Consider the following 15,011-nt stretch of genomic DNA (forward strand, 5'->3'; position numbering starts at 1 on the left):
AACGAATTTTGCCACATTTTTACGTTGAACGTCAAACTCTGCTCAATGAGTGCCAATAACAGTGAAGAAAAATATGACGCATCGAAGAAAAAGATGGCTTTCGTTGAAAGAGATCTTTATTTAAAACCATTGCTCAGGCTGAAGCAACAGGAGGATATCTTGGAGAAAGGACTTATTGCTGCGATTGAAAACATTAAATTAGATTCGAATTTATGGCGGGAGGTTGTTCACGAGTACAAAGAAATAACAATGAAAAGGTATCTTTTTGAAAAAAAGGCTAATTGCCTGTTTTAAGAAATTTTAATCTTTCTTATTTATCAGGCAGAATTTGTTTAACGCTATGTATAAAAATATGGAAAATATCTCTACGGAAATGGAGTCTGTGAAGCACATCGCGAGACATCCGGAAGAAATACAAAACCTAGGTATGTATATCCTAGTACCCTTCACCCTATAATAAATATAATTCATAAAAGGAACACGTCTGCTTGTGTTTATGTTTAGATATAAATACGTACAAACTAAAATTGATCAAACTTTCGCAAAAAATGCAGGATTTGAAGAAATCTTGCTGCATCGAGCCTCTAATGCAGGAACAGGCAGTTCTCGAGGCTGAATTACGCGAATTTCAGCCGAGTATTCAAAAATACGAGAATCTACAGAAGAACGTAACATCTTCGGGCTCGAACAAAATGGAGACTAAAAAAGAGACTCAAGATTACAAGGACGTTCATGATTTCCATGCACTGGTTGCACTAACCGGTAAATTATTTCATTTAATATTCGAAATGGGGTTGTAAGTTTCAAGGAAAAATGTTGCACAGGGCATACCGGAAACTGGAGCATGGAGGATCATCTATTTTTTCTAAAAATGCGAAAGAAATGCGAGAACGTTCCAGCTCTGGTAGCTGCTATCCAAAAGAAATATCCGGATTTGTCCGTGGAAAGTATAGTGAACCACGAATCATGGTACAAACAGTACGAAAATTTGCGGGAGAAGCAGAGGGCAGCGGTGACGGAATGGCGGAAGCGGAAGGAGCGAGAGAAAATGAGGAACATCGAGCAACTTGAGAAAAGTATGAATCTTCGCGAATCGGAGGATGTTTCGAACGAAATGGATAAAAGAAAAAGGATGATCGTTTCGAGAAAAGTGAAAAGCTGCCCGGTGGAGACGAAAAGAACAAACGAAAGCGCTGGTTCAAACACAGCCGAGAAGAAGGAGTTGATTAGAAAATGGAGGATGGAGAAGGAGAGCAAACGCTCGATGGACGAGGAACAATTAAGGATGCAGGCCAAACTAAAACGAGAAATAGAAGGGAATAAAAGACAGAAACGTCGAGAGAAGATCCAGGAAGCTTTGGAGGAGTATAGAAGGAAGAAATCTTTTGAAGGTGCATCGAAAGAGTTAAATGAACGCTGGAAAGAAAAGTACAAATTCGATGCAACGTTAATTAAAGAATTCAGGTAAAACAAATATCAGAATTCTTTGGAGCGTATGAAATCTAAAGCGATATTTACAGGAAACAGGATGAAGAATACACGAAGAAAAGAAGAGATCTGATCGAGCGTTCAAAAAAACCTAGCAAAAGCGAGACAATTGGTATAAAGAAAATGGAACTTGTGGATGCAAGAACTTATTCCACATTTTTAGAAAGTACGAAAGTTTGGAGGGAAAAATGTAAGGCTACAAGCTGGACGAATCACTCGGATGATACTCGTTACATCAAAGATATCCCAAGGATGTAAGTAACATCGTGTAATATATTAAATCATTATTTATTTATTTACACATGGATGGTATTACAGATGTATCCGATGGAGGAACGAAGAGTCGGAGGATTTAAATATCTAACACGTGTTAGCTCACAGATTGAAGAACATCAAAGTAAAATTACAACATATAATTAATATTATAATTCATCTGGTAACTAATGCGACTCTGAAAAAATATTCAAAGAAGGATTATGCAACTGTTTTCTATAAAAACAGAATAAGTGTACATATTTCCAGAAAGGATAATTAAATGATTTTCTGCAAGTAAACGATAATGATATGTTTCTTACTACCCCTCCGCTAAACTAATATTTTTTTTTTTTTTTACCTATAATAACAACAATATTATTATAGGTACAATTAATAGTGTATTAATATATTTTAATTCGTCGTGTAACAACGTATATTTATAGTAGCTTGTACTTACTTCGTGTTCGAAGCCCTCTCCGAGTTCTTCAGAGTCGCTTCGTCGCTACAGACGAACGAGAGACATTTTTTCTATGTATCTTTTGTACTTCGTTTCCAAAGCGGCGTATCAAATATTCTCTACAATAATTAACAGTCTTCCAAGTGTTCACGGGGGTCGATTGGAAACAAATGAGACAAGAAAAATGAGAATTGAATCCAACTGTCGCAAGTTTCACACCCTCCACCTGTGATCCCTCCACCCTATCAACAGAAGAATCTTCTTTTTTTTTTTATTTACAATCGTTAATAAACAGGCTCTTTGTCGCTCGTTTGCCCAAGGAATCCGGAAGATGAAACTCGCAGGACGCGTTGATCGCTTCTGAGGGTGATTCACCATTGAAAACGCGACCTCAGCACAACACGACGCAGCTTTTTTCAATGATCCTAATTAAAAAAAAAAAAAAAAAATAATAATAATAATCATAATTATAGATGGTGTGAAGGGCAAGAGGAAAATGAACGAAACCGATTGATACATACTTATGTTTATTTTTTCTTTACGAACGTACCGGTTTTTTTTTTTTTCTTCAGACGATGTACATAATAAGTTATGAGTAAAAAAAAAAAAAAAACGAGCGTTGGCATTATCCAGGACAATGGTGTGTACCGAGTAATTCTAAAAATAAAAGGATGGACCACTTTAAAATTGATTCCCACCCTGAGGACCGCTTGAAATTGTTTCCTGAGCGTGTTTCCGATAAAGGAATGAAAATGAAAAGAAACTGAAACAACAGGAAGAAGGCGAGGAACAACTTAAACGACGCGAAAAAAGATAAATTGTATTACAAGAGACGATTCCTTTTGTGTTCCCATCCCTCCCCTGAAATGGATTTCGATCGTGGATAACACCAATTCTCCAACAATTTTTACTCAAATATATAATATATACTTTCTATGAACCTTCTTTGTTCGTTAATTCGATATTCCTTTTTTGTAGCTTTTTTTTCTGTTCTTTGTCTTCGTTAGATTAGCAAATACAAAAACATAGGTGATACAATATATATATCTATGTATATATATATATATATATTTATATGTATAATATTATAATACAAATGTGCCTCGTACTGTGCTGAGTACGATTCGAGGAGGAGCGACAAGTGTCCTCTTTGCTTCTTTTTTTTTTTTTTTAATCTCCGCCTCTTTTGCATTCACATTTGTCGCGAACACGCTTATCCGAATTTATTAATCGCTAATATAAACGCCTATTAAAGATCACGCGTCTCTCCCTTTTTAATTCTCGAGCTGTGTATACATACATATACACACACTATATATGTATACACGCAACGTAAGAAATATAACCGCGTTTAGAATTTTACAACGTTACACCTCTTCCTTTCCACGTATCTTTTTTTTTCTTTCTTTCTTTCTTTGTTTCCTAAAAAGTTTATTACAACGAACAATAAAAGTGTCTCGTGAAACGGCATCGCCTCTTGTGTTTTAACATTTAGTCCCTCGCACTCTTAATAACACTCATTCTCTGCCAAACAATTCCTTCCACCTCCTTGTAACCCAGCTTCATTATTATTATTATTATTATTATTTTTTTGTATGTCTGTTTCTGTATAATAAATATGTACACGCGAACATTTTGTACAGTTGCAAAGACCTCCTTTGATCCTAGATTTTTTTCAACCCCGGTTAATAACACTTTTACGTCGAACGGTGTCTCACTCTAATCTTGTCCATCCCTCGGATTTCGCACCCTTTCGTTCGTATAGGCGCAACAGGTGGTCCAATATTCCAGGATTCTATGTTTTTTTTTTTCCACAGAAATTTCCAGCATCCATAGTCCGCGACGTTCGACTCGTGGAAAGGGTGTCACGCGTCCCTTTTACGATCGGCAGGGTGCTTACAAAGGGTGAGATCTTTGTAAGTTCGAGCGTAAAACTCGTCTCTTTAATTTCTACTAGCATTGCACAGTTCGGGGACGGTAAATAAAAAGAAATGAAATTCGAGTTCTTTCCTGTTTAAAGATTGGGCGATACCCAAAGGTTCGTTGAATAAATTTTCTATAATTTTGATGCAAGAAATGAGCGCGAATTATTCGATCGAACTAGAGAATTTTATTTCCTCACTTCTTTATAATTACAATAAAATAATTCCTTTGAGACGATTGTGTTTGCGTAAATAAAAAACACCGATCTCAAATGACTGTTTTATATAAAAATAGTAAACCTAAATTATCAATGTAACGAATGATAAACGATTTGAAACGCAATAATCAAAGTAGAAAGATTAATATGTAAGCGAGTATTTAAAAGAAAAGAAAAGAAAAGAAAACTTCCTGAGACGATTTTCATCGCGCGCATTCCTTGCGTTCGCGGTTAAACAATAATTTAATGAATTGCAATGAATCTTTTTTGCTGCCAGATTTATTTATGAGATATAGAAGATGAATGTACACATCTGAGCCCCAATAAAGTGCTACTTTTTTCATCGAGATTAAAACGAAAGAAGCGTAATCACCTAATAAAACTTGCCAGCGTTCAACGGCAACTCGTATTCTTTTCACTTTCGAACAGAAAACGAAACGACGTGTGTAAATGCAAAATCGCGTAGTAACCGGAAAAAGGTAACATTCTCGCAGGACGAAAGAATTTTGATCCACGTGAAAAAGTAGAAACCATCGCTTAGCGTCGTCACCGCACCAAGTATCTCATTTCGAACCATTTCGTTTCTTCCGTGTCTAAATTACAGTCTTGCAACGAGCAGCCCCGTTTCGCAGATATTTCGTCGACGGTAGTCAACTGGCCTCTTATAAACGTATAAAAAAGACGAATTACCGCGCGATGGAAAAAGCGACCGCGACGTATCATTGATAACTGCTCGTTTTCCCCAGAGAAAAGAGGACGAAGGGAAAGAAAACCTCGCTACTCGACTTATTAATTCTGGAAAATTAAGGCGAACGATGATTTCTTCCTCTTCATCGTCATTTTCCCTGAGGAAGGCTACCGTGATAGGTACACGCAGGTGTAACGAGCCCTCGATAGAAAAAGAAGCATCGTCACGGAAAAAACGAGAGGTTTATCAAAAGAATCACTCTTGTTCTTCCTTCGCTACGGTTCTACTTATTCCTCTTTCATCCCTCAACCCTCACTCTCTCACTCGTTTCGTTTGTTTCCCTTCGAGAGTAAATTACTACATTGTAATCATATTTTTTTTCTGTTGTTGCTGTTGTGTTCGTTTTACTCCTAAGCTTGTATAAAAACGATAGTTTTTTTTTTCCAATACACCAAAGACGAGTGCATAAAGCAAACTATATTGGGACAACATGAATTCTGAATAAATACTTAATATTACAACAAAATCTTAAGTATTCTTCGATAATGTCACCGCTATATAGTTTGTAAGAAAATAAGATACTTTACTTGAAATTTGTATATACAGATATTACAAACAACGTTTCATCATAATGCATAGGCAAATGTGTTTTCTTCTTTTTCTTTTTTTTTTTTGTTTGTTTGTTTGTTTGTTTGTTTCTTTACTTCCTTTACTACACACTTTTTCTTATTTATACATGCCGTGGAGCTAGTCTAACGAATCTGTCCACCTACCTTTCTGTCTATGCACGTTATCCCTTCTCTCTTATCGATATCTCTTTCCCTCTGCTTTCGTTCTATCTTGGTTGCCTCTTTTCCTCTCGCCGAGAACATTTTCCAATAGTTCGATCCTCGAAACGGAAACGTACAACGCGTCGAACAGTTCATCCGTTCGCTCGTTTCTCGACGAACACTGAAATCTCCTGCCTTACGGGACAAGCTCCACGCACACTCACCCAATCTCTCACTTACTCTCTGCAAAAAAGAAAACTAAAAGTATCGTTTCGACGTTGCTCTGTTATTGTTCGATATTATTTACAACAAACAGTTTCCTCGGTCTGTCGACTTAAGGGGACTTGGTTCGACGCGTTCTCCGATCGAATCTCTCTCGCGTTCGATAAAAGATCAAGAAAAAGAATAAGGGAACAGAAGAACGAAAGCAAAGACCTTTGCGGTTCGTGATCGAACCAAGTTGAACCCTTTGAATTCGCGCGAACCATCATCGAACGTTTCAGCACGGAGCGAGAAATCTTTAGACGCGCGTCCACCGCGTGTCCTAGCCAACAAGATAAACCTAAAACCGCCGCGAGGCGATCGATAATAATTATAATTCTCTCTTTCCTTCGCGCCTCGCAACTCACCCTCTCCCACTCTTTCATTCTCTCTACCCCTTTCGTCGAGTCGACTCGCAGACAACAGGTCGCACCCATCCCTAAAGAGCACCACCGTCCCTCTGTACATTAAGTTTCGGTCGCGTTCGGTTCACTTCCGGCTTGCCAGTCGGCTCGCGGTCCGTCGCGATATCAGAGCGTCCGGTTACATTGTCTCTCTTTCGCTCATCCACATCCCTCGCGAGGGCATGATTCGGAAAGAAAACAATCATTTACGCGTAGACTCGCTGGCGACACGCGTACACGCCTCGACCACCCGCGCATCGTACGTCTGTATTTATATGTACACAGGATGCGGACGCACCACCGCACTCACACTAGAAAATCAGGATCACTGTAGTCCTCGCCGCTCTCGCTACTGTCGGAGATTCTTCTCCTCTTCTTCTTCTTGTGTTTCTTCACCTTCTCCGTTTTGTGCGCGCGATGCTTGCGGTGCTCCTTCGCGCTGTCCGAGTGAGCGTGTATCGTCAGCTTTGGGACACGCGGCGACGCCATTTGCCCGGGTGCCGCGTTCATAGGCGGCGGTGGGTGCATCGGCATCGACACGGGGGGCATAGGGCCAGGGGGTGGCATCGAGTTCATCGAGTTATTCGGATGCTCGATCGTCGAGTTCATGTTCGGTTGGTACTGATTCGCAATCGGGTTGTTGCTCGTCGTCACCGCACCGTCCGCGAGTTTGCCGCTGTCCACTTCGGGGTGGGTCATCTTCGAGCTCGGGTTCTCCAACGAGTGGTGGTGGTGATGATGTTTGCCACTCGTGTCCGCCTCGTTTCCTTCCTCCTCCGCTTCCTCTAGGTCAAACTTCAGCATCAGCTGTTTGAAATCGAGGTACTCCTTGACCAACTTCTTCCTGCCGTCGGCGTCGAGCTCAGCGTTGCTCACGCCCTCCTTCAGTCTCTGCAGGGTAGCCTTTGGTTTGAACAGTAAGTTGTTCTTACGGTTCACCGCCTTTTCGTACACCTTCGCGGCTTCCGTTGGCGAGTACTGGCTGATCTTTTGGTCGGAAAAGCCGTACAGGTCCTTCAGGTGTTGCCTTAGATTGAGCAGCAACAGGAAGCCTTGGCTGGCGGTGATGTATTCTCTCAGCAATGTCGTGTCGTTCGGAAACCTTGCCAGTAATGATTCCTCGTCCTCCTCGTCGTCCTCTTCGTCTTCCAAAGACGACATCAACTGGTCGGGCCGAGGCTGTCCATCCGGTCCTATCGAGCCTTGGCTCTGATGTTGTTGCTGGTATTGATGTTGCTGCTGGTGATGGTGATGCTGTTGAGAGGACGTCGAATGACTGCCGCCTTCCTTCGGTAACAACGCGTCCTTGAACGACTGCAACAGATTCGTGCCGGACATCGAGATGATGATGTCGATGTGGTGAATGATGAACAGTGGCTCGTCTTGCACTTGATATGTAAAGTAAGCGAGATTGTCGGCCAAGTACAGCATCTGGGATAAGCTCGTTTTAGCAGACTCGTCGAATTGCTTCAGGAACGAGAGGACGATGGCTCTCCTCTGTTGCTTCGTGTTCCTCAGAATCGTGTAAAGGAAACCGTTCAAAGCGCCTGGAAACTCGCCCTCTTTCACCCGCATTCCCCTCACCGTCATGTCGTTTTGGAGAATCTTCTGCAGCCGGTAGCTCAGCTTGATGCCCAGCTGAGACTTCATGTGAATGAAGCCAGGATATTTCTTCTCAATGTCCTGCAACTGCTTGTCGGCACTGTGACTGACCGCCTTCTCGCAGTCTGTGCTCATACAGATCAGATAAGGGACTATCTGAACCGGGTGCACCAAACCTTGCGCCAGGATCAACTGGATCACTTTAAGGGCCGCGTGTCGAACGCTTATGTTTGCGTGCAAAAAAGACTCCAGGATCTCCTTCACGTACAATTGGATCACAGTACTCGCCATCCCTGAGGAGACGTCACCCATTTCCTTGAGGTTCTCCTGTTTCGACATCTTAGCCCACTCCATGTCCTGCTTGATCATCCTCTTGTCCTCTTCCTGCAGGTACACCTCGACGTTATTCAGCACCTGAATTCTCATGTGAACCAAAGCGTTCTCCGAGGTGAGCAGATGATGGTACAATTCCTTCAGCTCTGGTAGCAACATGAATTCGTAATGGCGTATGCACAAAGAACCAATGGCAGACAGGGTAAAGTGTCGAATGTCGTCGTTGTCCAGGTGGACGAAGTAATTCAACGTCTCGAACACTTGATCTTTGATGTTCTCCGCCAGTCCCTCGATCACTTCCGGGTCGGTGAAGTTGAAATGTCGCAACAGCAGGCCCACGGTGAACAACGCTCTCCTGACGAACGGTCTGTACTTTAAAAGCATGGGATTCGTTGGATCTTTCTCGTAAAACGATTTGTACTCGGTCAAGTGTCCGTAATATTTCTTAAAGCAGTCCCGGATTAACTTAAAATTTCTCGTCACGTTGTTAACTATGGATCCTAAACAGGAGAGACAGCTGGCTACCACAGATCTGTCGTGTTGCAATATCAACTTCACGGAATCCTCCTCGAGCTGTGCTAAAAAAGTCTCGCTAGGATGCTCCATCAACGGCACCACGAGTTCCAGGGTATGCGCCACGCTGCTGATGATCTGATAATCTCCCTGCGTCTGACACTTTAAACTTAGGTAAGGCTGTAACGTGATCGCGTGATTGACTAGCAGTTGCGGTCGTATTTTAGCGAACAGATACAAGGTTGTCAAGCAAGCGACCAATCGTTGCGAAGATCCCTTCTTCTCCGACTTCTCGGATTCTTCGAGGTTGGTCTCCTCTAGCCGAAGCACGTTCTCGATCAAGCAATCCACGATTTGTTTGCACGCAGTCAACAACGCCTTCGGCGGCTCGGTTAACATCTTTGTACTATCTTCTTTATCCTCTTTCGGCTTGAACAAACTAACCAGCAGCTGTTCAAACCATTCAAGACCCATGTCTTTGCTAGCTGCCACCACGTCCGTGATGTTCATAACTTTTCTCAACAACGACTCGGAATCGAGGGTGGGACGTTCTCTGACCGGTGTGAACCACATGTTCTGGAACACCTCCATAACTAATTTCCTAATGCCTTCCTCGTCGTTCACTCGTCTGATCATCTTCACGCATATCTCGGGAATCTTAGGGAAGTCCGGACACTCCATACAGATGTCCTTTAAAATTTTAATCACACGCTTACGAACGCTCACGCCGGTATCTAGGATCCTGGCCGACAACATGTCGTAATATTTATCTATTAATTCAGGCCTACTTAGTACGAATTTCCCTACGAGATCGACGGCTGCCTCTCGCACAGACGTCGCGTGATCTAAAAACGAGTGTTTCACCCCCAATTGCATATCTACCCGCGCCAGCACGCTTGGATCCGCCTCGACGATCATCGTCAGACACTTCATCGCTTTCGTCCTGATGGCGATCGACGATTCCGTTAGCACGTGCAGAATTTGCTTGAGGTATCTGTCGAAACTCTGGGAGAACGGCCTCTTCGAGGCTAGGTATTGCGATATTAGTTCCGCAGAATTGTAGTCGATGTAAGTTTGAAGAATATCCGGCTTTGTACCGGTACTGTACGGCCTTATTCTACTTATTATGTACTTCTTTTTCTCCTCGATGATCCTGTATGCCTCCGAGTTCTTCTGTTCGTTATTCTCGTTCTCGTCTGGATCCGCTTCCTCCAATTCCGATTCGGACTCCTGATCGCTCGAATGATGTTTGTTTTTCTTTTTCACCCTCTTCTTGTGAATCTTCTTGCTCGGGCTGTTCTTCGACTGACCGACTCGCGACTTCTCCACCGCGCAGTCTCTGTACCATTGGGCCAAATAAAAATGACGGGCGTAGCCCAGGGCAGAATCCTTCGTCCCGTTTACAGCCAGATAATCAAGAAGTACCTTCTGTAAAAAAACTGTCCTCTCCTCGTCCTCGTTCAAACCCGGTATCTCTTTATCCTTCACCTGATCGTAGTCGGAATCCTTTTGCTGCTCGATCTTGATGTCTTTTATAATCTGGTCGATGGTGGATAATTTGCATTGAGAGCTGACCGCGTCCTTTCTTAATCTGGCTGCAACTACTCCGAGGTAATCGATCGACGCTACCCTCAGAGCCATATCGGAACTTTTATTCGAGAAATGACCCACCAGCAGATTTCCTAACAGACTCAACAGCAATTCAGCCGCTGGCCATTCGGGCTTGTTCACGGTGGCCAACAAATCTTGGACGAAATTCTCGAACAACGGCCTATAATCTATCTCCTCTCCTTTACTGCCGCACTTGTTCAGGAACACGGATAAAAAATTGCCAGCTATCCTGGTGGCCGTCTCGTATTTATTTATAATCATAACGTCCGCGTCTACGTAGCTCGTCTTCTTCTCCTCCTTTTTCTCCTCCTCCTCCTGCTGCTGCGACTTCTTCTGCTGAGGAAGTACATTGTCCGGTAATACCACCACGCACTGGATCAGTTGCAACACCAAGGCTGTTAACATCTGTATATGATCCTCGGAATTCAACCTGTACGTTCTCAAGCTCCTCTTGCTGCTCGGAAGCCGAGCTATGGATGCCAATATATCGTCCAACAACAATCTCCTGTGTTTCTCGTATTTCGTGAATATAACGGTGACCAGTTTCAAGGCGCTCAATTGAAGATCGCTAACAGACTCGACGAAGAAAGGTGCAACGCCCAGCGTAGATGCATGGAGAACGCTCGTGTCTGTTAATACCTGTATGTTCAATAATTCGGCAAGAAGACCGACCAATTCGTGCATCTTGTTATAAACCTGAAGTATACTTTTCTCCCGGACTTCCTTCATGTGACCCCGTTTCTTACGACCGCTAGAATTATAACCGTCAGTCTTTTTTTTCGCGTCTATCTTGTAAACCGGATCGAAAGATGGGTAAATAGTGTTTTGCAATTGAAATTTCATAAAAAGAACTATTCTGTCGATCACGTCCTCTAGATACACCATCTTAGGCATGTTACCAGAAGTCATGATGTGTAACGCGATCAAAGATGCATCTACAGCGCGTTGTACCCTTTCCATAGCTAATTGCATCCACAGCCGGCTTTCGTCAACATCGTCGTCAGGATCGGCGAGCGGTGATACTTTCGCTCCGTCTCGAATGTTTTTCTCCAATATGTTCAACAGTCTGACCAATCGATCGGCGGGAATCGATTCCATCGCGCCGAGAGCCTTCAACTTCGCCGCTTCGGTGCATAAATCGTGTAACTGATACTTAGGAATTAACAATTCTGGAGGCACATCACCATCGTCGTCAAATTCGGCATTGGTTGCAAAATCTTCGGTATTTTCAAATATCGTTTCTATGGTGGAGTTGAAACGTTGATAAGTATTGGTTTCCATCAGTTCTTCCACGCTAAGCTTAGCCAATACAGGGACGAGTTTCTTTTCAATTTTTCTTATTTTTGGTTTCGAAGGTCCAAGTGACATCTCTTTCTTATCGTCATCTTCCTCGTCGTCGTCCAATACCCTTCTTCGCCTGCGCGTCTTTTCATCGCTCTTCTTCCTTTCGGCTTTCTCCTTTTCTCTTTGGACTTGACGCTCTTTCGCTCTAGCCTTGAAATATTTATTGTTCTTACCGATTTCCTCCTCGCTCTCCGATTCCGACTTGACATCGTCGCGGTTCGAGATTCCCATCTTCGCGGCCCGACTCGGAGATTTTTCCGCGAACGCGGCTAAACTTTTCTGCATCAGGGCCTGGTCCGCTAACGATAATCTATCTAACATGACAACCGGTTCCTTCAATTTCTCTGGTACCGGACCGGGTATCTTCGCACCTTTCTCGGAATTGTTATTCTGTTGATGCTGTATCATCGGTGTTGGGGTAGCGCTTAAGGTATTAACCATATCGCTGCTATCCATGCTCGGATAAGATGTGGTTTGCGTCGTTGACATAAGATGTTGCGTCGTATTGTCCATGGTTTGTTTTGCCTCGATGTTGTCGATCGGTATATCAATGTCGGAAAGACCTGTTACCGGGTCGAGTAAAAACTGTTGGCTCTCTTGTACTGTACTACTTATGTCCATCGGTTGATGAGTCCCTAATGGATGGTGTACTTGTTGATTCATCATAGGGTCGTATATGTTTGGCTGAATATTAATAGGTTGATGTTGTTGCAAAGGCATATTAGCGCGCATAGGAGATGCCATATGCATGTTATGTTGAGGTGTCATGCCAGCCATATTGTGGTGTTGAGGCGTTACGTTACCGAGGGTTGTTAACGGTGTCCCAGGAGAACTCAGATGCGCTGGAGAGTACATATTTGGTTGTGGAGTCATGTTGGGCAAAGGATTAATACCAGCGGGCGGAGGGAGTACGGTTCTAGCGGCAGCGGGATGAGCTGGACTACCTTGAGGCGTTTGTCTCGACCCCGAAGAACTCGAGTAAGATGGCGAAAACCGTCCATAGTTTGCGGATGTTTGGTTGGTATGCATCATAGGTGTACCTTGGGTCCAGTTTCGTGGTGAATTATATTGGGGGCCTTTAAACACGTGCGGGTTTATTTGTAAAATTGCCTTAAGTAATTCTGGAGTATTTTGCTCGGTTTCTAAGGGCTGTTCGGTATTTGCGTAATTGTCTTTCAGTTCAATATGATCGGACGACGTTTGCGATAAGGATAATATTAACTGGGGCACTAAGTTTTCGTTTCGAACACTTAGCAATATTTGTGCTTCCTCTGCTACACGTGGATGAAACAGAAGGGACTTGTTTGTCAAAGTCTGCGGCAGCGGTGTTGGAAGGGGCATTTCAGGTAACAAGTCGGTCAGACTCGCGATACCAGCGAGAGTTGTGATTGGCACACTCGGTATAACCCCGTTCATCTTGAATTTGACTTGTTCTGGCATTACAGCCTGGACAAAAAATATTAGTAAAATTAGGTCCAGTGTCCTTACATATACTCTGAGGTTCATAGAATTATCCAACTTAAGAAACACTGCACTGGCATGTTAGAAAAGTTTTGCTCACAGTATACGATAAACATAAATCAACAGAACATATCTAAATGCACTGTTTTCACAAATGTTTAAAGAAATCATTGTTAAATTCTTTTCACTCGCATTCTCAAGACATTCTGACATAAGAAGTATTTCACTGTCAAACAGAATTATATCTAACGCTTATCAAAGAACACTAGCACTAAAGCATATACTGGGAACTTAACAAAGTCTCTTTTAAGTTCCCATGATGCACAAGACAGTATCAACCAAATTTTGATGAAGCTCGTGGATCCTCCAATAAACGGTCCATTGTTAACAATAATTTCTTGTCCTGGAACAAACAACATACCGTATCAAGTATTGTATTACTCATGTAACTAGCCTCTTATATATTTAATATATAAATGTGAGAATCTCTTCAAAAATTAGTACTCCAAAATACAAATTTTTTAAAAATTTTATTATTTTTTATATATATTATTAAATAATAATGTTAACATTATTAATTATAAGAAAAGGAGTATATATCTACATTTAAATTCATTTCATTAAAAATTTGAAAAAGTATTTTAAATATATGACTTTCACATTTCACAATGAGGTTATATTACAGAGAGATTAACAAAAACATGTTAATCCCTTCATAAAGGTTAGAGTAACTTGATACAATTTCTTTTTGTTACAAAAAAAATAAAATTAAAAAAAATTTTGAAAATCTATTGTTCACTAATTGTGCATTAAGGGCATCACTGATTCATTCATGATAATTATAAAAATAATTTATGTATTGCAGTATGATATATTATGTATACATATATATATTACAAAACCATAACAAACAGTATTTTGTCAAATTAATGCAATTAAATTCAAAATTATTTCAATATTCTGCACAGATTTGATTAAATCCATGTTAATATAATAAATAAAACACATAGAAACCAGTACACATTAGATAATATCAAAAATCAAGCTATAAATGAAACCAATGCTCTGCGTACACTACGTCACAGAATGTGTCATTGCTTTGTACAAACCATATTTATCTCAATGATTTCAATAATTTTTATCACTCACATTGATAACATTCAATTATAATGTCACATTTCTATCACTAAGATCACATAAAGCTGTTATTATTACCTCCTGTTGACAAGTAACTACCATCCAACATCATACATATGATAACATGGCCTTAGGAACGATGCTACGTACTGGAAATCTCCCAACTGAATGCAATTCTGTCAAATAATAAAATTGTCAGGGTCAGTATTGTTAACAATGTCATTTGTACGTCATTTGACAGATGAAAATAAAGTTGAAAGTCAAAGTTTTTGTGTCAATTGCCTTACCCGACTATGAACAACGATTATTTATATTGCAGAATGCGAGCAGTGAATGGAATTTTGGCGGGAGGTGTATCATTATCCAAGAACCCCGTGTAGTTCAACGCGTAGAAATCATCAATATTTACACGTCTGGGAAAAACAACGGGCCCTTCCGTCCGAATCTGCTCGTAAAACTTTTCGTCGAGAAAGATATTCACTCAATTGTCATCCGTGGTTGTGGCCTATTTGGTTGGATACGTTTTCTCATCGATCACCAAGGAATG

General features: G+C 41.6%; 2 protein-coding genes across 4 annotated transcripts; one reads left to right on the forward strand and one right to left on the reverse strand.

Annotated features, from left to right (window-relative positions):
• The first annotated feature begins 93 nt into the window (after positions 1-93).
• On the forward strand, positions 94-1,969 carry LOC117604958 (uncharacterized). Its single transcript, XM_076688412.1, has 7 exons — positions 94-257; positions 322-425; positions 555-589; positions 633-762; positions 825-1,464; positions 1,521-1,742; positions 1,807-1,969. Exons 1-7 carry the CDS (start codon positions 94-96, stop codon positions 1,850-1,852), a joined length of 1,341 nt encoding a protein of 446 aa, XP_076544527.1. The 3' UTR covers positions 1,853-1,969.
• Positions 1,970-3,349: 1,380 nt separating this feature from the next.
• On the reverse strand, positions 3,350-14,893 carry Nipped-B (Nipped-B cohesin loading factor). 3 transcript variants are annotated; one of them, XM_034325083.2, is made up of 4 exons: positions 14,752-14,893; positions 14,543-14,640; positions 13,624-13,730; positions 3,350-13,312 (listed from the first exon to the last, which is right to left on the reverse strand). In XM_034325083.2, exons 2-4 carry the CDS (start codon positions 14,574-14,576, stop codon positions 6,770-6,772), a joined length of 6,684 nt encoding a protein of 2,227 aa, XP_034180974.1. In that variant the 5' UTR covers positions 14,577-14,640; positions 14,752-14,893; the 3' UTR covers positions 3,350-6,769. The 3 variants fall into 3 exon arrangements, with proteins under 3 accessions (XP_034180974.1, XP_034180975.1, XP_076544357.1); XM_034325084.2 differs by lacking the exon at positions 13,624-13,730; XM_076688242.1 differs by lacking the exon at positions 14,752-14,893 and having other exon boundaries at positions 3,350-13,730; positions 14,543-14,585.
• Between the last annotated feature and the right edge of the window lie 118 nt (positions 14,894-15,011).

This window comes from Osmia lignaria, chromosome 5 (genome assembly GCF_051020975.1).
Source record: "Osmia lignaria lignaria isolate PbOS001 chromosome 5, iyOsmLign1, whole genome shotgun sequence".
Classification (NCBI taxonomy): domain Eukaryota; kingdom Metazoa; phylum Arthropoda; class Insecta; order Hymenoptera; family Megachilidae; genus Osmia; species Osmia lignaria.

Bases quoted from the DNA above. Each gene is read 5' to 3' on its own strand.
- LOC117604958 (XM_076688412.1), top strand. From the start codon at position 94: ATGGCTTTCGTTGAAAGAGATCTTTATTTAAAACCATTGCTCAGGCTG. The intron at 258-321 runs GTATCTTTTTGA...CTTATTTATCAG, and splicing joins AAAGAAATAACAATGAAAAG to GCAGAATTTGTTTAACGCTA. The intron at 1,465-1,520 runs GTAAAACAAATA...CGATATTTACAG, and splicing joins ACGTTAATTAAAGAATTCAG to GAAACAGGATGAAGAATACA.
- Nipped-B (XM_034325083.2), bottom strand. From the start codon at position 14,576: ATGATGTTGGATGGTAGTTACTTGTCAACAGGAG. The intron at 13,731-14,542 runs GTAATAATAACA...TGTTTGTTCCAG, and splicing joins TAGTTACTTGTCAACAGGAG to GACAAGAAATTATTGTTAAC. The intron at 13,313-13,623 runs GTTAAGTTCCCA...TTTTTTGTCCAG, and splicing joins GGGAACTTAAAAGAGACTTT to GCTGTAATGCCAGAACAAGT.